The 18,527-nt window shown below is 34.7% G+C and overlaps 1 protein-coding gene across 1 annotated transcript in view; it reads left to right on the top strand.

Moving 5' to 3' along the window:
• Positions 1-17,916, top strand: part of sema3ab (sema domain, immunoglobulin domain (Ig), short basic domain, secreted, (semaphorin) 3Ab) — a 30,195-nt gene extending 12,279 nt beyond the window's left edge. The window contains exons 4-17 of the mRNA XM_042744373.1: positions 2,972-3,091; positions 3,312-3,405; positions 4,626-4,745; positions 5,838-5,980; positions 8,317-8,431; positions 8,535-8,604; positions 8,753-8,897; positions 9,001-9,220; positions 9,324-9,415; positions 9,647-9,688; positions 10,992-11,149; positions 12,615-12,682; positions 14,674-14,819; positions 16,186-17,916. Of these exons, the coding sequence (XP_042600307.1) occupies positions 2,972-3,091; positions 3,312-3,405; positions 4,626-4,745; positions 5,838-5,980; positions 8,317-8,431; positions 8,535-8,604; positions 8,753-8,897; positions 9,001-9,220; positions 9,324-9,415; positions 9,647-9,688; positions 10,992-11,149; positions 12,615-12,682; positions 14,674-14,819; positions 16,186-16,656 (2,004 nt within the window). The 3' untranslated portion in view covers positions 16,657-17,916. The remainder of the gene's footprint in view (positions 1-2,971; positions 3,092-3,311; positions 3,406-4,625; positions 4,746-5,837; positions 5,981-8,316; positions 8,432-8,534; positions 8,605-8,752; positions 8,898-9,000; positions 9,221-9,323; positions 9,416-9,646; positions 9,689-10,991; positions 11,150-12,614; positions 12,683-14,673; positions 14,820-16,185) is intronic.
• The last annotated feature ends 611 nt before the right edge of the window (positions 17,917-18,527 follow it).

Here is an 18,527-nt window from a genome sequence, read left to right as displayed (position 1 = left end):
AGAGTTTGTTCAAAAACAGTAAAAATCTGACCCCAAACTTTTGTGCAGAAGTGTATTTACATAGTACGTCAGCTTTTAAATGAGCAATATATATATATATATATATATATATATATATATATATATATATATATTCCATTATATATGTCTTTTATTGAAAGTAAATGTAATATTTGAAATGGATCCAAAATCAAGACACGATTGGTTTGCTTTTAACAAGAACCGCTCATTCTGAGAAGGTAAAGCTGGGCTTGTCTGTCATCTGTCTTTTGCTTTCACAAACAAAGTTGAAGGTTTCTCTCAGAAAATCAGTTCAGCAGATGTTAGTGGAAGAATGAATAAAAACCAAATCACTGAATTGTGGGACAACGGTGTGTAAACACTTTCCAGGCTGGGCTGCCATTTGCTCTCATAAATTCCATTGCGGATCCTGCCCGAGGCGCTGCCTTGAACATATAGAGCCATAGAAAGCGGCCCTCTGTGCTGTTAGCATCATAAAGAAACTATAAGGTTGGTTGGGTTTCAATGGTGCTTATTTGAATTGCAATAACATGCATTTTGATGTAAACATGGTTTCGATGAATGGCGGGGTGCTCTCTGAAAGATGGCTTTTATGTGAAGAGAGGGGTGCTGCTGAAAAGAGACAGATTGACTGAGGCTTGTTCTGCTCAAAGAGAGGCTGACTCAAGCTTGTTTAAAGTAAGTGGGACTACATCAATTTATAGCCCTTTTGAAGGCCAATGAAGGTAGAAAACTGCGGGTCCTGTTGAAGGTTCTCACCCGCAATTTGTAAAAAACAAAAAGAGAGTGAGATCAATGCTTATGGACCAGAAGTCGTCACAAAACCAACCATTTATGTTGGTGGTGGTGCTGCATGTTAGGTCAAATTAAGTGTTTAATTAGAAGTCTTTGAATTCATCTGTGGATTTTGCAATAAATAACTTTAACATAAAATTAGCATTTATTAAAAAAAAAAAAAAGTATTTTATTGTATTTAAACATTTTGTTTTATAAATTTTATTTTATTTTATTTTAGTTTAATTTTATTTCATTTACAGTTGTAATTTCAAAGTGTTTTAAATGCATTTGTACACTTAGAATTAATTAAAATGAGCATGAAATATTGACATTTAAAACTATTTGTATTATTTAATTTATTTTATGTAATTTAATTTAATTTAATTTATTTAATTTTTAATTTTAATTGTATTTTTTTTATTTATTATTTTTTTTATTTTTTTTTTATTTTTTTCAGATAAGGCTTGGTCAAAATCAGCATGGACAGAGCAACTTTTTGAAATCTTTTAAATACTATTATTTTCCTATTGGTTACTGTGCAATTTTACTATCAAACAAGGTGTATAGAAGTGACAATCCACTATTAAGAAGGTGAACCAGCAATATATTGACTGGAGAGCTTAAACTTTAATTAAAACCATGCGGTTTTGTCTTGATGAAGGTGTGTGCAGAAACATGTCAGTTTAAATTAAGTCTGAGTTATCCAATTAACAAATGTTTGCTGGTTGCTGGGAGAAATCACCATACAAATGAGTTACATATAATTATCATGATATATTAGGTTGGGATAGGAGGTTGGAGAAATATAGCTAAACGAAAGTATCAGTCAGTCAATATTGATGGTGTAGAAAAAGCCAAATCTTTGAGTCACATATTATATGTTGTCATACTTTTCTGTAAACCTTTTCCACATCAGATGAGTCACGTCAGTCTGTTCCAGATGAGACTTGCTCAGACACGTGGCTTTAACACAAGTGAGGAGCTTCTGATCATCACACACATGCACATTTCCATAGGCAAAATCCCTGCTCAGATGCTACAGTGGAGCTGGCACTACCATGATGTATAAATACCTGTTATTTATTTTAAATAACACACAAATAACACACACACACACACACACACACACACACACACACACACACACACACACACACACACACACAAACACAAACACACACGCACACTAACCCTGAGAGTACAGGCCACTGGGGAGCTATGGACGCCTATAACAGGATTTCCCTGTTAATGCACTAAACACCCTGCTGAAAAACAGCTCCAGCTGTTGTAATATTTTCCTTTTAATGAAGCGCTTTGTGGGAGCATGTTGGTCAGCTGTGCCGCTGTGTGTGGAATTCAGCTGTAGGAGTTTGATGAACACAGAAATCACATAAACAGAGGAATTACCCAATATTAAAGAACATGAAATGATTGAGTCAGATTACACAGATTACAGCATGACAATTTGATGACATCAAAACACATCATTATGCAACCTAAACCTATGAGTGAACCCCTATAATATTGAAGGTGATAATATGAAGGTAATTATTAGTAAATGTTTGAAGTCAGTCCCCCTCAAGTGCACACAGGTGTCCTAATCACAGGTTTAGATCACCACAATTACTGTTTCAGTAAGCATTAAAAAAAAAAATCAGAAAGTAAACAAATACTTCATCCATCTACACTACTGTAAAAAAATGCAATAAAACAGTAAAATTGTAAAATATTATTACAATTTAATATATATAGAATATGAATGTATTTTAAAATGTAATTTATTCCTGTAATGCAAACTGAATTTTCAGCATCATTACTCCAGTCTTCAGTGTCACATGATCAATTAGAAATTTGAATATGCTGATTTGCTGCTGACATTCATACATTAAGTGTGTCCTAAGCGTCCACTGCATGTGTGCGTGCATGTGTGTGTGTAGGTGATAAGCTGTGTCTGTCAGCATTTGTTGACACAGATGGCATGTGTTTATTTATCTAAGAACCTAGTGATCACTGTGAATCAAGAAATATAGATACACCACAGATTTAGTTTGCTTTTCTCTCTGTCATGTTCATGGTGTTGTTTTGGAAGTCTCTGTTGGTAAAATATTGGCTACATCAATATGAATGCCATTTTTATGATCATTAATTGATGTTTTGTTCTCTCTGTCTGCAGAGAGAGTGCTCAAACTTCATAAAGGTTCTGCAGCCATTTAATCAGACGCACTTGTATGTGTGTGGAACAGGAGCCTTCCATCCCGTCTGTGCTTATGTGGAAGTGGGCAAACGCCCGGAGGTAAATCCATCCAACATCAGTTATTCTTTTACAGTTTACTGGTGATTCAGTTTTATCAAATTATGTCACTTTTGATTATTTAGAAGCTTTGTTCACTTAGACAAGACCTAAAAATTATGCTAAAATGTTTTAAATCACAGAGTTGCCTAGAAGGAAATTTGATTTGTTTCATTGTGTATTGTCATTTGCACAGATTAATTTTGTGGTCTTCTCTGTCCAGGACAACATCTTTCAGTTAGGGTCATCAAGCTTTGAGAATGGCCGTGGAAAGAGTCCCTATGACCCCAAACTGCTGACTGCTTCCATGCTGATCGGTGAGTGATGCTGAATATGAACGACTGATTTTCTGGTTAATATTTAAGTTCATTGTAATCCTAAAAGTCAAAATTTAATTTTAAGGGTCTTAAAAAGTTTGTACAGGTAGATGTTTTATATAAACTAAAAAAAATGAATTCATTTTCTTGACTTTTCACATTTTTACATGGGTAGTGTAATGTCACATGACTAGATTCATTACCCGCTCTAAAAATTTTATTAGATTTGTTTGGATTAGATTGTCACTGTGTAGGTTATAATCTATAAAAACAAGCAAGTAATAGGTTACTGGTAACATAATACAAATAAAATGCACAGAGAAGACAAAAAAGTAAACTGTGACTAATTCCAAAAATGTACTTATTTATTTAATTTAATTTAATTTAATTTAATTTAAGTTAATTTAATTTAATTTAATTTAATTTAATTTAATTTAATTTAATTTAATTTTAAGAAAATGTGTGTAGTTTGTTCAGTGGGGTCCAAATATAAGACCACTTTGGACAATAAAGGATTCAGAATCTAATTTAAATATAGTATCTAATAGAAATAAACAGAAAGTTTATGTATCAAATACAATCTCATTGATGTTACATTTTCAATTCAACTTTTGACTCAAATGTGCTGATAATATAATTACAGTGCACATGTTTGTTTTCTCAGTAGCAGTTGTTATGCTTCACTGAGCTATTTTGTTTGTCACTCTGAGAAATTAATTAAACTATAAACAGAACATAAAGCAGATTTGGTTAGAGAAACATAATACAGGTCTGTGTTTGTGTATTTGGTGTGTGGCAGTGCATAATCTGGAGTGTGTTTTGCTCTGGTTCATGGGTTCTGAATGGAAACTCAACACCCTTGATTAATGCTCTCTCTTCGAGGATGACCAGTGCAGACTGTTCCTTTGGTTTTGTGCTTTAGCTGCAGAGCATTCTACTGTTAAATCTCTCATCTCAGATTAAAGGTCACTCATGACACACACACACACACACACACACACAGTCCAGTTCTCTCACGCCATCCTTAAGCGTGAAATTGCCTGCGAGTGTTGACTGTCACACCTCTTTGAGTCTTCACCTGAGCCGTTATTAAAGTTTACAAAACCCAGACTGAACTACAGTAGTTCCTCCTGTCTCCTGACATTTCATTCTTGCCATCCATATTGATCTCACATCAACCATCTTAAATATGAGTTTTAATTAGTGTTTTTGATCATCAGATGGGGAACTTTATGCTGGGACGTCAGCTGACTTCATGGGCCGGGACTTTGCCATTTTCCGAACGTTAGGCAAGCACCATCCAATCAGAACGGAGCAGCATGACTCCAGATGGCTCAATGGTGAGACACAAACATATATTTACACAAAGCTTTGTATATATTTTAAAATGAATGCAAACAAATAAAAATATTATGTACACAGACACTACTGTTCAAATGTATCTTAGATTTTTTAGCTTTCCTATGTTCGTCAACACAACAATAATTAAAAAGAATACAGTTAAAACAGTAATCTGTGCAACATAATTACAGTTCAAAATAACAGTTTTCTATTTTAATATACTTTAAATGTAATTTATTCCTGTGAAGCAAAGCTGAAATTTTAGCAGCCATTAGCCAAAGATTTTAAGATGATACTTTTTTTTCAGGATTCTTTGAATAGAAAGTTCAAAAGAATAATATTTGTTGGAATATAAATATTGTAACATTATAAATTGTGAAATTATTTCTCACAACATGATGTTATTTCTTATTTCCAACTTCTTATTCTCAAATGTAATAACTCATTTTAAATTACTGTTTCTTCTGTGGAAACAGACAGTTATATGTGTGAGAGAGAAACAGAGAACTCCTTAACCAGAAGAACTGGATTTTTAATCTCGATCAGACACTCAAATATAATTACCTCACATTTTGTGTGCTAGCATGTGTGTAGCATCATTTCCTCATGCTTCTTTTTTGTTAACCACAGTAACAATTAAAGATTAAATGAATGCCTTTGGCTCCAGTGAACAAGTTTTGCGTCATAGTAGTGTGTGTATGCACGTGTGTGTATGTGTTTGTGTAGATGTGGTGAGGTGACTGTGTAGGTCAATGTTAGCTGGTGCCACAGTAATGTCATGTGAGATGTTTGTGATGTGGCTCTTGGACCTCTGTGAATACAGCAATAACTCTGAATAACCATGAAAAACAGGCTGTGAAGAGCTGGGGCACACAACACCATAAATAGAGCCTATGCACACTTAACATTTCACTAAGACACACACATGTAAATTTGAGAGACAGACCCATTCAACTATATGAACAATGAAGCTTAAAATGAAATCTAAAACTGTCAGTACTCTTGCTGTTGAAGTTATTGGTCCACACTATTTTTGTTGTATTATGCATTTTTATTATTTTGTGTTAATGTTTTGTTTGTTGTTCTTCCAGATCCTAGATTTATCAGTGTGCATCTCATCCCAGAGAGCGACAACCCTGAAGACGACAAGATCTATTTGTTCTTCAGAGAGAATGCCATTGATGGAGAGCAAACCAGCAAAGCCACACATGCCAGAATCGGACAGCTGTGCAAGGTACAGATACTCTTCACATGTCCATACACCAAAGGACCACAGACAGGCTGGTCCACACACACTTAAGCTCAGACAACTGGAGTTATCAGTTACGTTTCAGCTTTGCCCCAGATTCAACCTAGAATCATTGAAAAATATGCCTCTGCCTATATTTTTTTTTGCAAAACTCCAACCTCAACACTTTTACCATTTGTAAAGTAATGCATTTTGAAGTTTGCATCATATAACCAGCTCTATGTGTATGGCTTTCTGATGTAGTAAACTTGCTCGGTAGCACACCTGGTACAGCATTGCACTTGCACTGCAAAGCACTTAGGTATGAATCTTGTGAAACACATATGCCAATAGAGATAAAAGACTTGTAGAAGTGAGCTAAAATGAAACGGTTGCTTCAGCAAAAGTGATTACATCTCATGTTTGCTTTTGTTAACACTACCGATAAAACCAAACACGCCACACACTGGACATTTCACTTTGAAAGTGTCATAAAACCTGCAAGAATCTATGTAATATAATTTTGCAAAAATGTCACCACAAGCATATTTTGCCAGTATTTTTCCAATCTGACGATGCCATATTGAAATCTCTGACTTTGTTGATATCTTGGCAAATTTGAGCACAGTTTAGGACTCTTTTTCTCCGAAAAATACTTTAAGAAACTGTACTGTTTCCATTTAATCTTGTAGGTTGAAGAGACAATCGAGATATTAACTAGATCTCATTTGTGGTTTCTCTTTACTACGGTAATACATACAAACACCTTTGCTCCATTCCTCTCCTCCTCATAGTGGCGATACAGGTGGGTGGATGGCTCGGCCAGTGTGTTTTTGCATTTGGCTTCACCTCTGTTTTGTGGCCTTGCTCTCACTCCCCACCGTGAAACTTAAGAGATGGCTAAAATATCACAGGAGACATGAGCCAAGAGAACAAAGACTGCTCTGTGGAGAAAATGTGAGCCTTTGGCAGACTCACTCAGCTCAAGTGCAAGTCTACAGCTTGAAGTGGTAGAAAGGTGTTCTCAATTACAGCTCGCTCGGTATTCCGGTATGACTGGAATCCTCCCTTCACCGACGCAGACAATTGTCTTATTATACAGAGTGCATTTTCCAGCCTTGCTAATTAGAGCTGATCAATCCACAGTAAAGGAGATTGTTTATATTGCTTGTGTGTCTCACATGCTGACTGCCAGGTTTTTACGTAAAACAAGATTGTAGACACATGTGTGTATATAACATGCACACACCTCTTTAAAATGAATGATTCATCAATAATCATTCTATAAATAAATTGTGTCTATGCTAAAGATGACTGGAGTTAATGTTTTTGGGACTTTCATGTTGCAGTGCATCTAGTTTTAAGGGTTTATGATTTTGTATATTTTCTTTTTGTTGGTTTTTTGATATTGTTTTATCATAAAATAAGGTAAGTTTCAGATCTCAAAACTTCCTTGTTGGTTTAAAAACTGCTTTTACTCAAACCAAGCTGCCAAAATGACTCATTTTGCTTTATTACGTAATGGAAATGAATACATTAGCACAAGGCTGGCTGTTTATTTTCAACAACGTGAATGTCTCAGTAGAATTCTTAGTTAATCTCGGCAGCTGTGACAAAAAGTGTTGAAAAAAGTGTCTTAAAAGAGTCACAGGGTAGAAAGTAGCTTTTTATTTGTAAATTAGAAGGTTTTTTTTTAAAGTGAAAATCTTTACATAATAAAATAAAATAATATTTTATAATATAAAGCAAAACTATTCATGACCCCTTTAATCACATTTCAATAGGAATGAAGATTTTGTTTGTGCTCTGGAAATTAATAATCCTATAAACTGAATTGTCTCTATTCAATTTGAATTGGCCATGCCCCACAGAAATTTACTGAATTTTAGTTCAAATAAATTCGACAAAATACATAGAGATGGTATTCTGGGAAGTGAAATGTTCATCCACACCAGTCCATAAATATTTAAACTTTTTAAACATTTTTTTTTCTTTTTTTTAAACTTTCAAATTCAGATGTCACTTTAAAAGTTTGAGTTTGTATTGACAAACTTTATTTTTTATTGTTAAAATGTATAGGGGTTATACGAATGTCTTTGAATTTCCTAATTTAACTTCCTTAAATTTCAGATTTTAAAATTAATTCTAGTTCCTGTTTTATACCTCAATTCAAAAGGAATTCAAAAAGGATTCTCTGCTCAGTTCTGAATGGCACACAGCCCTTCTTCAGAAAATTAAAAAAAAAAAGAGTGCTGCTAATTATATTCTTTTACACATCGTCATGTCTGAAGTAAACATGATAAGTAAAATATTACAAGTACATTTTAATTTGTCCCTGACAGAATGATTTTGGAGGCCACAGGAGTTTGGTGAACAAATGGACCACTTTCCTGAAGGCCCGTTTAATCTGCTCCGTTCCTGGTCTGAACGGCATCGACACACACTTTGATGAACTACGTAAGTGACCCAGGCTATGACAATGCCTTCATATTTTGCTGTACGTCTCTATTTTGGCATATTTGGTTTGCCACTTACTAAATTTTGTTTTGATTGTTTTCAGAGGATGTTTTTCTCATGAGCTCCAAGGATCCCAAAAACCCTATTATCTATGCTGTATTTACAACATCCAGGTATTAAAACATCCAAGTTACACCAAATTTCCCATTAAGCCTGAATGCTTATTCCGTCTTTTTGTATTCAGACCTTGATAATTGTGTCTTAAGTCCCTGATAGCAAAGCTGTCAAAAAACTCATAATTGCTGTTTCTCGGGTTTACAGTAACATCTTTAAGGGCTCAGCGGTGTGTATGTACAGTATGGCGGATATCAGAAGGGTGTTTCTGGGCCCCTATGCCCACCGAGATGGACCCAACTACCAGTGGGTACCGTTTTTGGGTCGAGTGCCATATCCAAGACCTGGCACGGTAAGACGGCCAATCAGTGCTGATGCCTTTTTACATTTCACTTTTCAAAATAAAGTGACTTGCCTGCTTGGATTTGAACACATGTTCTTCTGGATGTTGACAGTGCCCCAGCAAAACGTTTGATGGTTTTGAATCAACAAAGGACTTTCCTGATGATGTTATCACATTTGCCAGAAGCCATCCGGCCATGTACAACCCAGTGTTCCCCATCAACAACCGTCCAATCATAATCAAAACTGATGTGGACTATCAGTTCACACAGATAGTGGTGGACAGGGTGGAGGCAGAGGATGGACAGTATGATGTCATGTTTATTGGCACTGGTGAGTGGAATAAAGTTTTTAAATCATTTGATTTCTGTTTAATTATTTTAAAACATATACTGTATGTAAAGCTCAAGTTAATTATGTTATTTTTCTACCATAGACATGGGCACTGTTCTTAAGGTGGTTTCTATCCCCAGAGGAACATGGCATGATCTTGAAGAAGTCCTGTTGGAAGAGATGACTGTGTTCAGAGTGGGTTTACAGAGTTTATTATACTGATTTATTTCTAATTGGTTTATTATTAAGATTTTCTTTTTCTATCTACTACTACTTTACATTCTACACTGTAGCATTTTTCCACTAAAACACTCCAAAGGCACTATTTTTAAGCTGTATTATTTTCCCCTTTTCATTCTTAGGAACATTTTGTAATAATTTGGTGATAGCCAATATAAAGCATTAAAACACTTATTTTCTTTACAGGAACCAACAGCTATTACTGCTATGGAACTCTCCACAAAGCAGGTTGGTATTATTAGAACTCTGAAAACAACTGATCTCGTAATGCAGTAAAGATGATGAAAGCAATTTAAATAAGTGGAAGTACTAAATATAATTCAATTAAGCAAGTCTGAGGAACATAATTGGTATGTTGAAGTGCAGGGAAAAGAGTGAATTAAAAAGTGTGTGTGTGTGAGAGTGTATGAATCACTACAATGCACAAAAATGTTATGCAGCACAACTGATAATGATTATAAATATTTTGAGCACCAAATCAACTTTAAAATCGATTTTTCATAATGAATATGATTTCTGAAGGAGCATATGACACTGTAGACTGGAGTAATGGCTGCTGAAGAGTTAGTTTTGCCATCACAACAATGGATTACATTTTAAAATATACTGAAATAGAAAACAGTTATTTAAAATTTTAATCATATTTCACAATATTACTGTTTTTCTGTATTTTTTATCAAATAATTGCATGCTTGGTGAACATAAAATCTTTCAAAAACATTCAAAAAAATCTTACCAAACCCAAAAGTTTGAATGTTAATATAAATATAGAAATAAAAATTTAAATAAAACAATTCAGTTTATCATATTCTAACGTATTAAGCTGTATTATTTTATTTTAACCACTGTAATTTTTGCAGACATATAGCTTGAATTGATCCTAAATATTATCCTAATTTTAAATGCAAACTTGTTAATGAATCATTATTTTAGTGTAAAATTAAATCGCTCACAACAAGACCCAATTAGTCTAATATGTGATCTCTGTAAGTGCACAACTAGCGCAGCATGTGAGGTTTTTAAAAAAGAGTGAACTGGTCAGCCAAGTTAGCACTGGGTGTTTTGTGGGGAAATTATCATGCTGCACTGCATTTTGTTGACAGAGGTGATATAGACCAGCCAGATTTATCATGTAGCAAAAAACCCAGCACAGTTCTCACACTCAGGCTGGGTTACACACACACGTTGCTTGGCCTCAAGCTACATTACGCAGAGCAGGGGCTGCTGTCACAGTCACTCACACAACACGGCAACATGAGGTACTGCCATTAGAGGCCACACATACACACACACTGTCACACACACACTCAGGACTGCAGCGTGAGCTCTCCTTTAGATGGTGTGAATAATCAAGCAGACACTGAGAGGTTATCTGAAGGGATATATAATTAAACAGCTGCGTGCAAGCCCAGAGAAAGTTCCCGTATTTTCAGTGAAACACTCGTTAACTCTGCAATCTCACCAGCACAGACCATCAAAACTTTGCCATCATTGTTAAGTAAGTCTCAATATCTCTGCTCTATCTTTACAGCAACAGCTCTATCTTGGATCCACCATTGGGGTTTCTCAGATGCCGCTGCATCGCTGTGACGTGTACGGGAAGGCCTGCGCTGAGTGCTGTCTGGCACGTGATCCTTACTGCGCCTGGGACGGTTCACAGTGTTCCCGATACTTTCCAACTGCTAAGAGGTACGATGAGGAACGCAGAAACACTGCAAAGTTGACCTAAGATGAAGAAGATGCTCTATGAACTATGTTTTCACAATGGGTTTCTGAATTCTTTTGAGTTGCTACTATATATCAAAAGTTGAGTTGCTAATATATATCAAAAACCCTTTTTTTCAAGTTTTGTTTACATCTAATATTTTATTTTATTTCAGCTGTAAATGAACAAAAACATGCTTTTAGTTAACAATAACAAAACTGGTGGTTGACACAAAAATTAACTCCAAAATGAAATTTTTTTAGGTACATATTGTTACTAACCTGTATGACCTGCATATCAAAAATAAGAAGTACCAAAGAAATAAATAAAGACTTCTGCACTACATTCTAAGTCTTCTGAAGCCATACAATACACAATACACAAGATTTTAGAAAATTTATGATTTTTTAAGCAAATACTGACTTCAATTTCTGTCAGCTTCACAAAGCTGTTTTATGTTTATTTTAATTTTAGTTTGTTTTAGTAATTAAATTTTGTCATTGTTGTCAATATAAATGATCTATTTCAATTTATTTTTTTATTTTACTAATTAGGGCTTCACTTAAACTATATTTCAGTTCTCAAGACAACATGTTTAAATTTTACATATACAACATACATTTTATTTTATTTTATTTTAGCTTTATTTTAAAAAGCAAAGGCATTTATTTACTAGTTTAATACTTGGTAATACTTGCTGTATCTCGTTGTATTCCTTGGATGAAAGAAATTCACAGTTTTGGAACAACATGTGCTGATTGAGAAATATTTTCTTTTTTAGGTGAATTATCCTTTTAACGTCAGTTTTACTATTATATTTGAACATTAGAAGTCACAATGCTGTCATTTCATCTTTGAGTTCTTGAACTTATTTGAGGAGTCTCATTGGATTATATAATCTCATTGGATTTCCCAGCTGTCCTCTGTAGCACTTAGGAGCACCACTATCGTTTTCACTGTTTAAGCTCATCTCCTTTGGGCCGTCAAAAGCAAACATACCCCTACTTAATACTTCATCCTCAATTTCCAAAACAAGAACGGGTCAGGTCTCACATTTACAGTCCATGTCATATTCCAGTAGCAAGTAATATGTTTGTGGACGAGGATCTCAGAGAGGTTCTTTGTGCGCTACTGGTGCTGAAAAGGCCTCACATATTGCCAGCATTATGGAGTTGCCTCAAAGGTACATTCAGGACAAGATGTCTCAGGACACATGTTGCATGATACGTCTTTTCATAAAGGTTAGAGAATAAACAGCCCAGAGTTGAAACAGGTTCCATTTCAGACACACGTATGCTCATGTGGAGCTGTGTTTGATTTACTTTGACCATAATATAGTGAGAGCTTTTCTGTGAGACAGATGTGTGTAGGAGTGGATATGTGAGTTTCAGTGTGCTCACGCTCACCTGCCCTTTCTAATTTTCTGCTATGTGTGTTGTACATTCGCAGGAGAACGAGGCGTCAGGATATAAGGAATGGAGACCCTCTGACTCAGTGTTCAGATCTACAGCATCACGGTAATACTGGCGGATCTCAGTGCAATCGCATAACATGTTTACTACTGTATGTGCAGCAACACACTGTTACTGTGATTGTACATTTTTATCTACACAGTCCATAATTTCCTGCTAGGTCTTTGCATGAAAACTACACTCATATATCCTACTGTTCAAAACTTTGGAGATTGCATTCAGCAAGATTGTATGCATTACATTTATCAAAGGTGAAAAAAAGAAAATGTTAATGTTATTTCAAATAATTGCTGTTCTGAGGGGGAAATGTATAATGGTTTCCACAAAAAATATTAAACTGCACTGTTTTCAACATTAATAATATTAAGAAAGTTTCTTTAGCAGCAAATCAGCATATTAGAATGATTTCTGAAGAATCATGTGACACTGAAGACTGGAGTAATGATGCTGAAAATTCGGTTTTGCATCAGGAATACATTACAGTTTGAAATATATTGAAATAGAAAATAAAACTTCTGTTTTTACTGTATATCTATTCAAATAAAAGCAGCCTTGGTGAGCATAAGAGACTACAGATCCCAAACTTTTAAATCGTAGTGTACTAGTTAACTATGTAATAATTTATCAAATATTTTTTCCAAAGTGCCAAAACACCTGTAATTGGAACAATTATCCTGATTAAGTATCTTGCTTAACAAGATTGCAATGGTGATGGCTCATGTCTCGCTTCTTGTGGGTCTCAAACCAACAACCTTCTGGTTGCCAGCCATGCATAACACCTCCCCAACATGATGTATTGGTTTTAAAACAGCATTTCTATCAAACAATCTTAGCCCTAATTCTAACCAAGCACTAAAAACAGAAGAAAATTTGATTGTTGTTCCAAGACCAAGAATCGAGTTGATCCAACTTGCAGATCTTACCACTTGACATTATGTTATGTGTGATAACATGATAGAAATAAAGCAGTCAGGGTCTCATACTTCCCTCAACGTCTCTTCATAAAATAAAATTCAGGATGTGTGGAAAAACATACATTTTGAAGCCAAAGCAACTGTTCATAATGGTTTTTAATGAAAGCTCTGCATACATGCTGTACATGCCAGGTTAGTGTTTAATTAAAGCTTCTGAAATGAAACACAGCCTAAAAAGGCCATTCTGCTATGTTAATGGCATATTTAACTGCTGAGAAACGGTTTCACAGATGTTGCAAAAATAACAGGTTTTAGAACATGCACTTACACACGTCAATGCAGATATACTGTACAGTACCATTCATAAGTTTATAAGATTCTATAAGAATGTTTTATGTCTCTCATGCTCCTGCATTTATTTGATCATAAAAAACAGTAATGTCAAATATTATTACAATTTTAAATAACTGTTTAAATATTAAATTAACTGTTTAAACTGTTCTATTTAAATATATTTATTCCTGTGATGCAAAGCTGAATTTTCAGCATCATAACTCCAGTCTTCAGCATCACATGATCCTTCAAAAATCATATTTTTTTTGCTGATTTGGTGCATTTCCTATTATTATCCATGTTAAAAGGTATTTATGAAAATACATAAATAAATAAATAAATAAATAAATAAAAATCTAACTGACCAAAAACGTTTCAGCAATAGTGTACATTGTGTGATCACATTCATGGAGACCACACACAGATTTTCTGTGTCGGAAACACCTCATTACAGTGGCATCGCTAACCCACAGCACTGCGCTCTGACGTTTCATAGTTCAGACTTAAAAGGATGGCAGAGGAAAATGAAAGACTGAGGAATAAATGCCACTTAACACAACAAGTGATTTCTTTTTTTGGTCTCTCTTGGCCTTGGATCCCTATAGACCTGAAACATGCTGAGAGACACACAGCTGTGTGATATAGACATGCTGGGTGTGACTTCACTAGTGTGATAGCATATGGTCTGAACTATCAGTTTGTATTCTCAATGCTGGATGCCCTGTCTGTCTGTGTCAGAATCAAAATTTCTCACTTCTTTCTCTGTTGTTTCCCTGTCTATTTGAGCAGATGAGGCAGACGGAGAGAAGGGTTTGCTGGATAAGACGGTGTATGGGGTTGAAAACAGCAGCTCTTTTCTGGAGTGCAGTCCTAAATCCCAGCGTGCCCTTATTTATTGGCAGTTTCAGAGACATGGAGAGGACCGCAAACAAGAGGTATGTTCTGTTATGTATACAGTGGAGGCCAAAAGACCAGTTATTAGCATAACAATTAAAAAGCTCAATTGAAAAATTAACATCATTTTAGTTTTGTTATGTTTTGTTTTCAGTCGATTTTACAAGTCATTTTTTTAGCAGTTAAGACATCAAGCTGTTCATACCTGATGATCATGATCTCCAGCATGATTTAAAAATGATTCATCAAGGAAAGAGCATCATGTGCTTTAATAGAAGCAAAAACATCTGACCTTGTACTGGAGTTCACATGATCAGTGTTACATATGTGCTTATTAAAATAACAGAAATAGAATCTAAATATAATTTCTCATTCATTTTTATTTATTTATTTAAGTTCTTAGGCCCCGTCCACACGGAGACGGAGCTTACCCCAATCCGATCTTTTTTTTCCTTGTCTCAAGAAATATCCGCGTCCACACGAAACCGCTAAATGATGTAGCATACATGCCAGACCAGTATGTGGCGCTGTAATTCTGCCACAGAGATACACTAAAAACGGAGAAGAAGACTTTTGGACTATGCTCATAAACCTTGCGTGTGGTACACAAACGAACATGGAACAATACATTTATTAATCTGTGTTAATGTTAGTTAATAAAAAGACAATCGTTCAGTGTTTGTTCATGTTTTTGTTGCTGTTACGTGACGTAGAGGTGTCTGACTGGGGGGGAGACGTGGGCTGATGACGTCATCGTTTCAGAAAATATACGGATTAGCCGTCCAGACGAAAACGCTAAGGCGGCGTTCACATTGAAAAAAATTAACATCATTTTTCAAAAAAGTGTATGACCAATGGCTGTTTGAACCGAAAAATCACATTTTTTTTGAATTTTTTAAGTTAAATATCAGGTCAGAATTCATACAAGCTTTCCATCAATCTTACTCAATATTCCTCAGAATTGTGTGATTGATTTACCCTGATATACTGCACTGTATTTATTCATAATTGTATTGTAAATATTCATTATTGTTCATAATTGTATTGTAAATATTCATTATTGTTTGAAAAAAAGTATACATGGATATGCATTACATATCACATGTTGTTAAGTTGATTATTGTTTGAACAAAATATTAATGCTAATATATAAATACTGTAAGTTTTTTCAGTTGTATTCCATGCTGTAACACAGTTTGATATTGGATGAAATTATGTCTATCAACATGCTGACACCAATGTTGATTTTTATAGTTTGGTGTCAGGTATGAATCAGCTTACAAAAGTTACATAAAGAAACATATATTTGACAATAAAAACAGAAAACAGAATCAGGCACTGTTGTTGTCGATGTTTACAGTACTCCAAAACATGTGATCTGATCACATGTCCACGTGTTTTGTTTAGATAAAGTCAGATGAGCGGGTGTTGGGCACAGAACAGGGTCTGTTGATCCGAACCCTCCATCAGAAGGACTCGGGTGTGTATTACTGCCACGCTGTCGAACACGGCTTCATCCAGACCCTCCTCCGCCTCACACTCAACATCATTCCCACCGAGCATCTGGATGACCTCCTGCACCGAGACACAACCGACATCAACGACCCTGCCAACGGCAAGATGTGGTACCGCGACTTCCTGTCCCTCATCAGCCCACCGAGCCCAAACAGCGTCGACCAGCTCTGCGAGCAGGTTTGGAAAAGAGAACGGAAACAGCGTAGGCAGAAAGCCAATCTGCTGCACACCAGCCAATCACACGCCAGCCAGCTCATCCACTCCACCCAATCACACACCAGCAAGTGGAAGCTGCTACAAGAGAACAAGAAAGGACGTAATCGTAGGACCCACGAGATGCAGCGGGCGCCCCGCAGCGTGTGACATGGACTCAAACAGGAAATCAAACAGACTTCTGCTGAGACTGGAGACAGGAAGAGCGGAATTCCATTTCCTGTAGTATGTGTGTGAGAGATTTACTTATGAACCAGAGCACATCTTCATTCACACGTATTGAGACTCGAACTCTGAGAGGACGTAACAGGACACAAGATGCTAACAGATACTGAAATACCTGTAAATATGACATAAATACAAAAATATACTGTGAGACAGGTTTCAGTCTGTATAAAAACCTTGTTTCATTTTATGAGGGGCAAAACATGGATGCTGAAAGAACACTGTTTAACCTCCATTTAGCTGAAGCACAATCCCAGTGCATTCTGGGTAATGAACTTGTCAGTGATATTATGTGTATAGAGTGTGTTGACCTTAACATATACTGTATATCTTTGTATCAGAATGGTAGGCCCTTCTGTTTATGTACGTATCCATTAATTAGGAATTATTTTTCTTTTTCTTTCCCCCTCTTTCTATCTTCCTCCTTGTGTTTTCTATTTTCATCTGCCGCAAAAGCAACGCCTCTGCAAATCCATTAATTGAACTGTGTTGTTCCTCCGAATAAGCTCTTTCTGACAAGAAAAACAACTAAAAATATTTTCTGCTATTTTTTTTATATTAATATTTAATTTTGTACTGTGCCAGAGTATATCTAAAATATTACATAATAGATTTATTTTATTATTAGTTGTCTTCATTGTAAACCACTGCACCATGAGGGTAAACAAGCCCTCTTCACTAACTTTTTCTCCTCAGTTAAGTTATTTGTTGATATGATTTTGGTCTTTGTTCACATTCACATTTATGTAAAAGCATTGTGGTCGAGTATATGAAATATGGTGCCATTTGTTAAACGGTATTGCCATATGTTCCTTTTTGTCGTGTTTGTCAGGCATACTTGGGGGAAAATACTGGCTTTCACTACATGCACAAAAACAGAATTTATGAAAAACCAATCCACACTACCATTATAGAGAGTATATGACTGTTTTTCAGCTGAAGAATAATTATGTTTATGGCATAACATTATTATTTGTAACTGCTAAAAAGGAAATTAGATTAAAATTTTTGCTTTTTACAAAACATTCAAGGCTATATTTGAAGTCAACATGGAAATATAGTATGTCTGGAACACATTTTGCTAATATAACGTGACATTTCGGAGTGAAACAGCATTAATTATAATTTTATACATTTTCATTCCCTTGTGAAAAGTGAGCATATATATATATATATATACATATATATATATATATATATATATATATATATATATATATATATATATATATATATATATACATATATATGTATGTGTATATATATACTGTATATATACATATATATGTATGTATTTATTTATATTGTATATATATTTATATATATATATATATATACATATGTATGTATGTGTATATATATATATATATATATATATATATGTATATGTATGTATATATATATATATATATATATATATATATATATATATATATATATATATATATATATATATATATATATATATATATATACACACACACACATACATACATATATATGTATGTATATATGTGTATATATATATATATATATATATATATATATATATATATATAGTAAAATGTAATAAAATGTAGCTCCATCTCTGAGACAACTTTTAACGTCACAAAAGTTTCAACCAATGGGTGGCGCCATTGTTACACTCCTCCTCATATATTCGTAGCTCAGAGATGTCTTAGAGATTTTTACGTTTTATTACATTTTTAAGAGAGATTACGAAAAAAGACTTTCTTTTACTTGGAATAACTTATGGACTTAATCAGTAACCATGCAATAAGTCCAAAAACTAGTAC

Source organism: Cyprinus carpio, chromosome B18 (genome assembly GCF_018340385.1).
Source record: "Cyprinus carpio isolate SPL01 chromosome B18, ASM1834038v1, whole genome shotgun sequence".
Lineage (NCBI taxonomy): Eukaryota > Metazoa > Chordata > Actinopteri > Cypriniformes > Cyprinidae > Cyprinus > Cyprinus carpio.
Note: the sequence above shows the minus strand (reverse complement) of the source record. Positions and strands in the feature narration are given on the sequence as shown.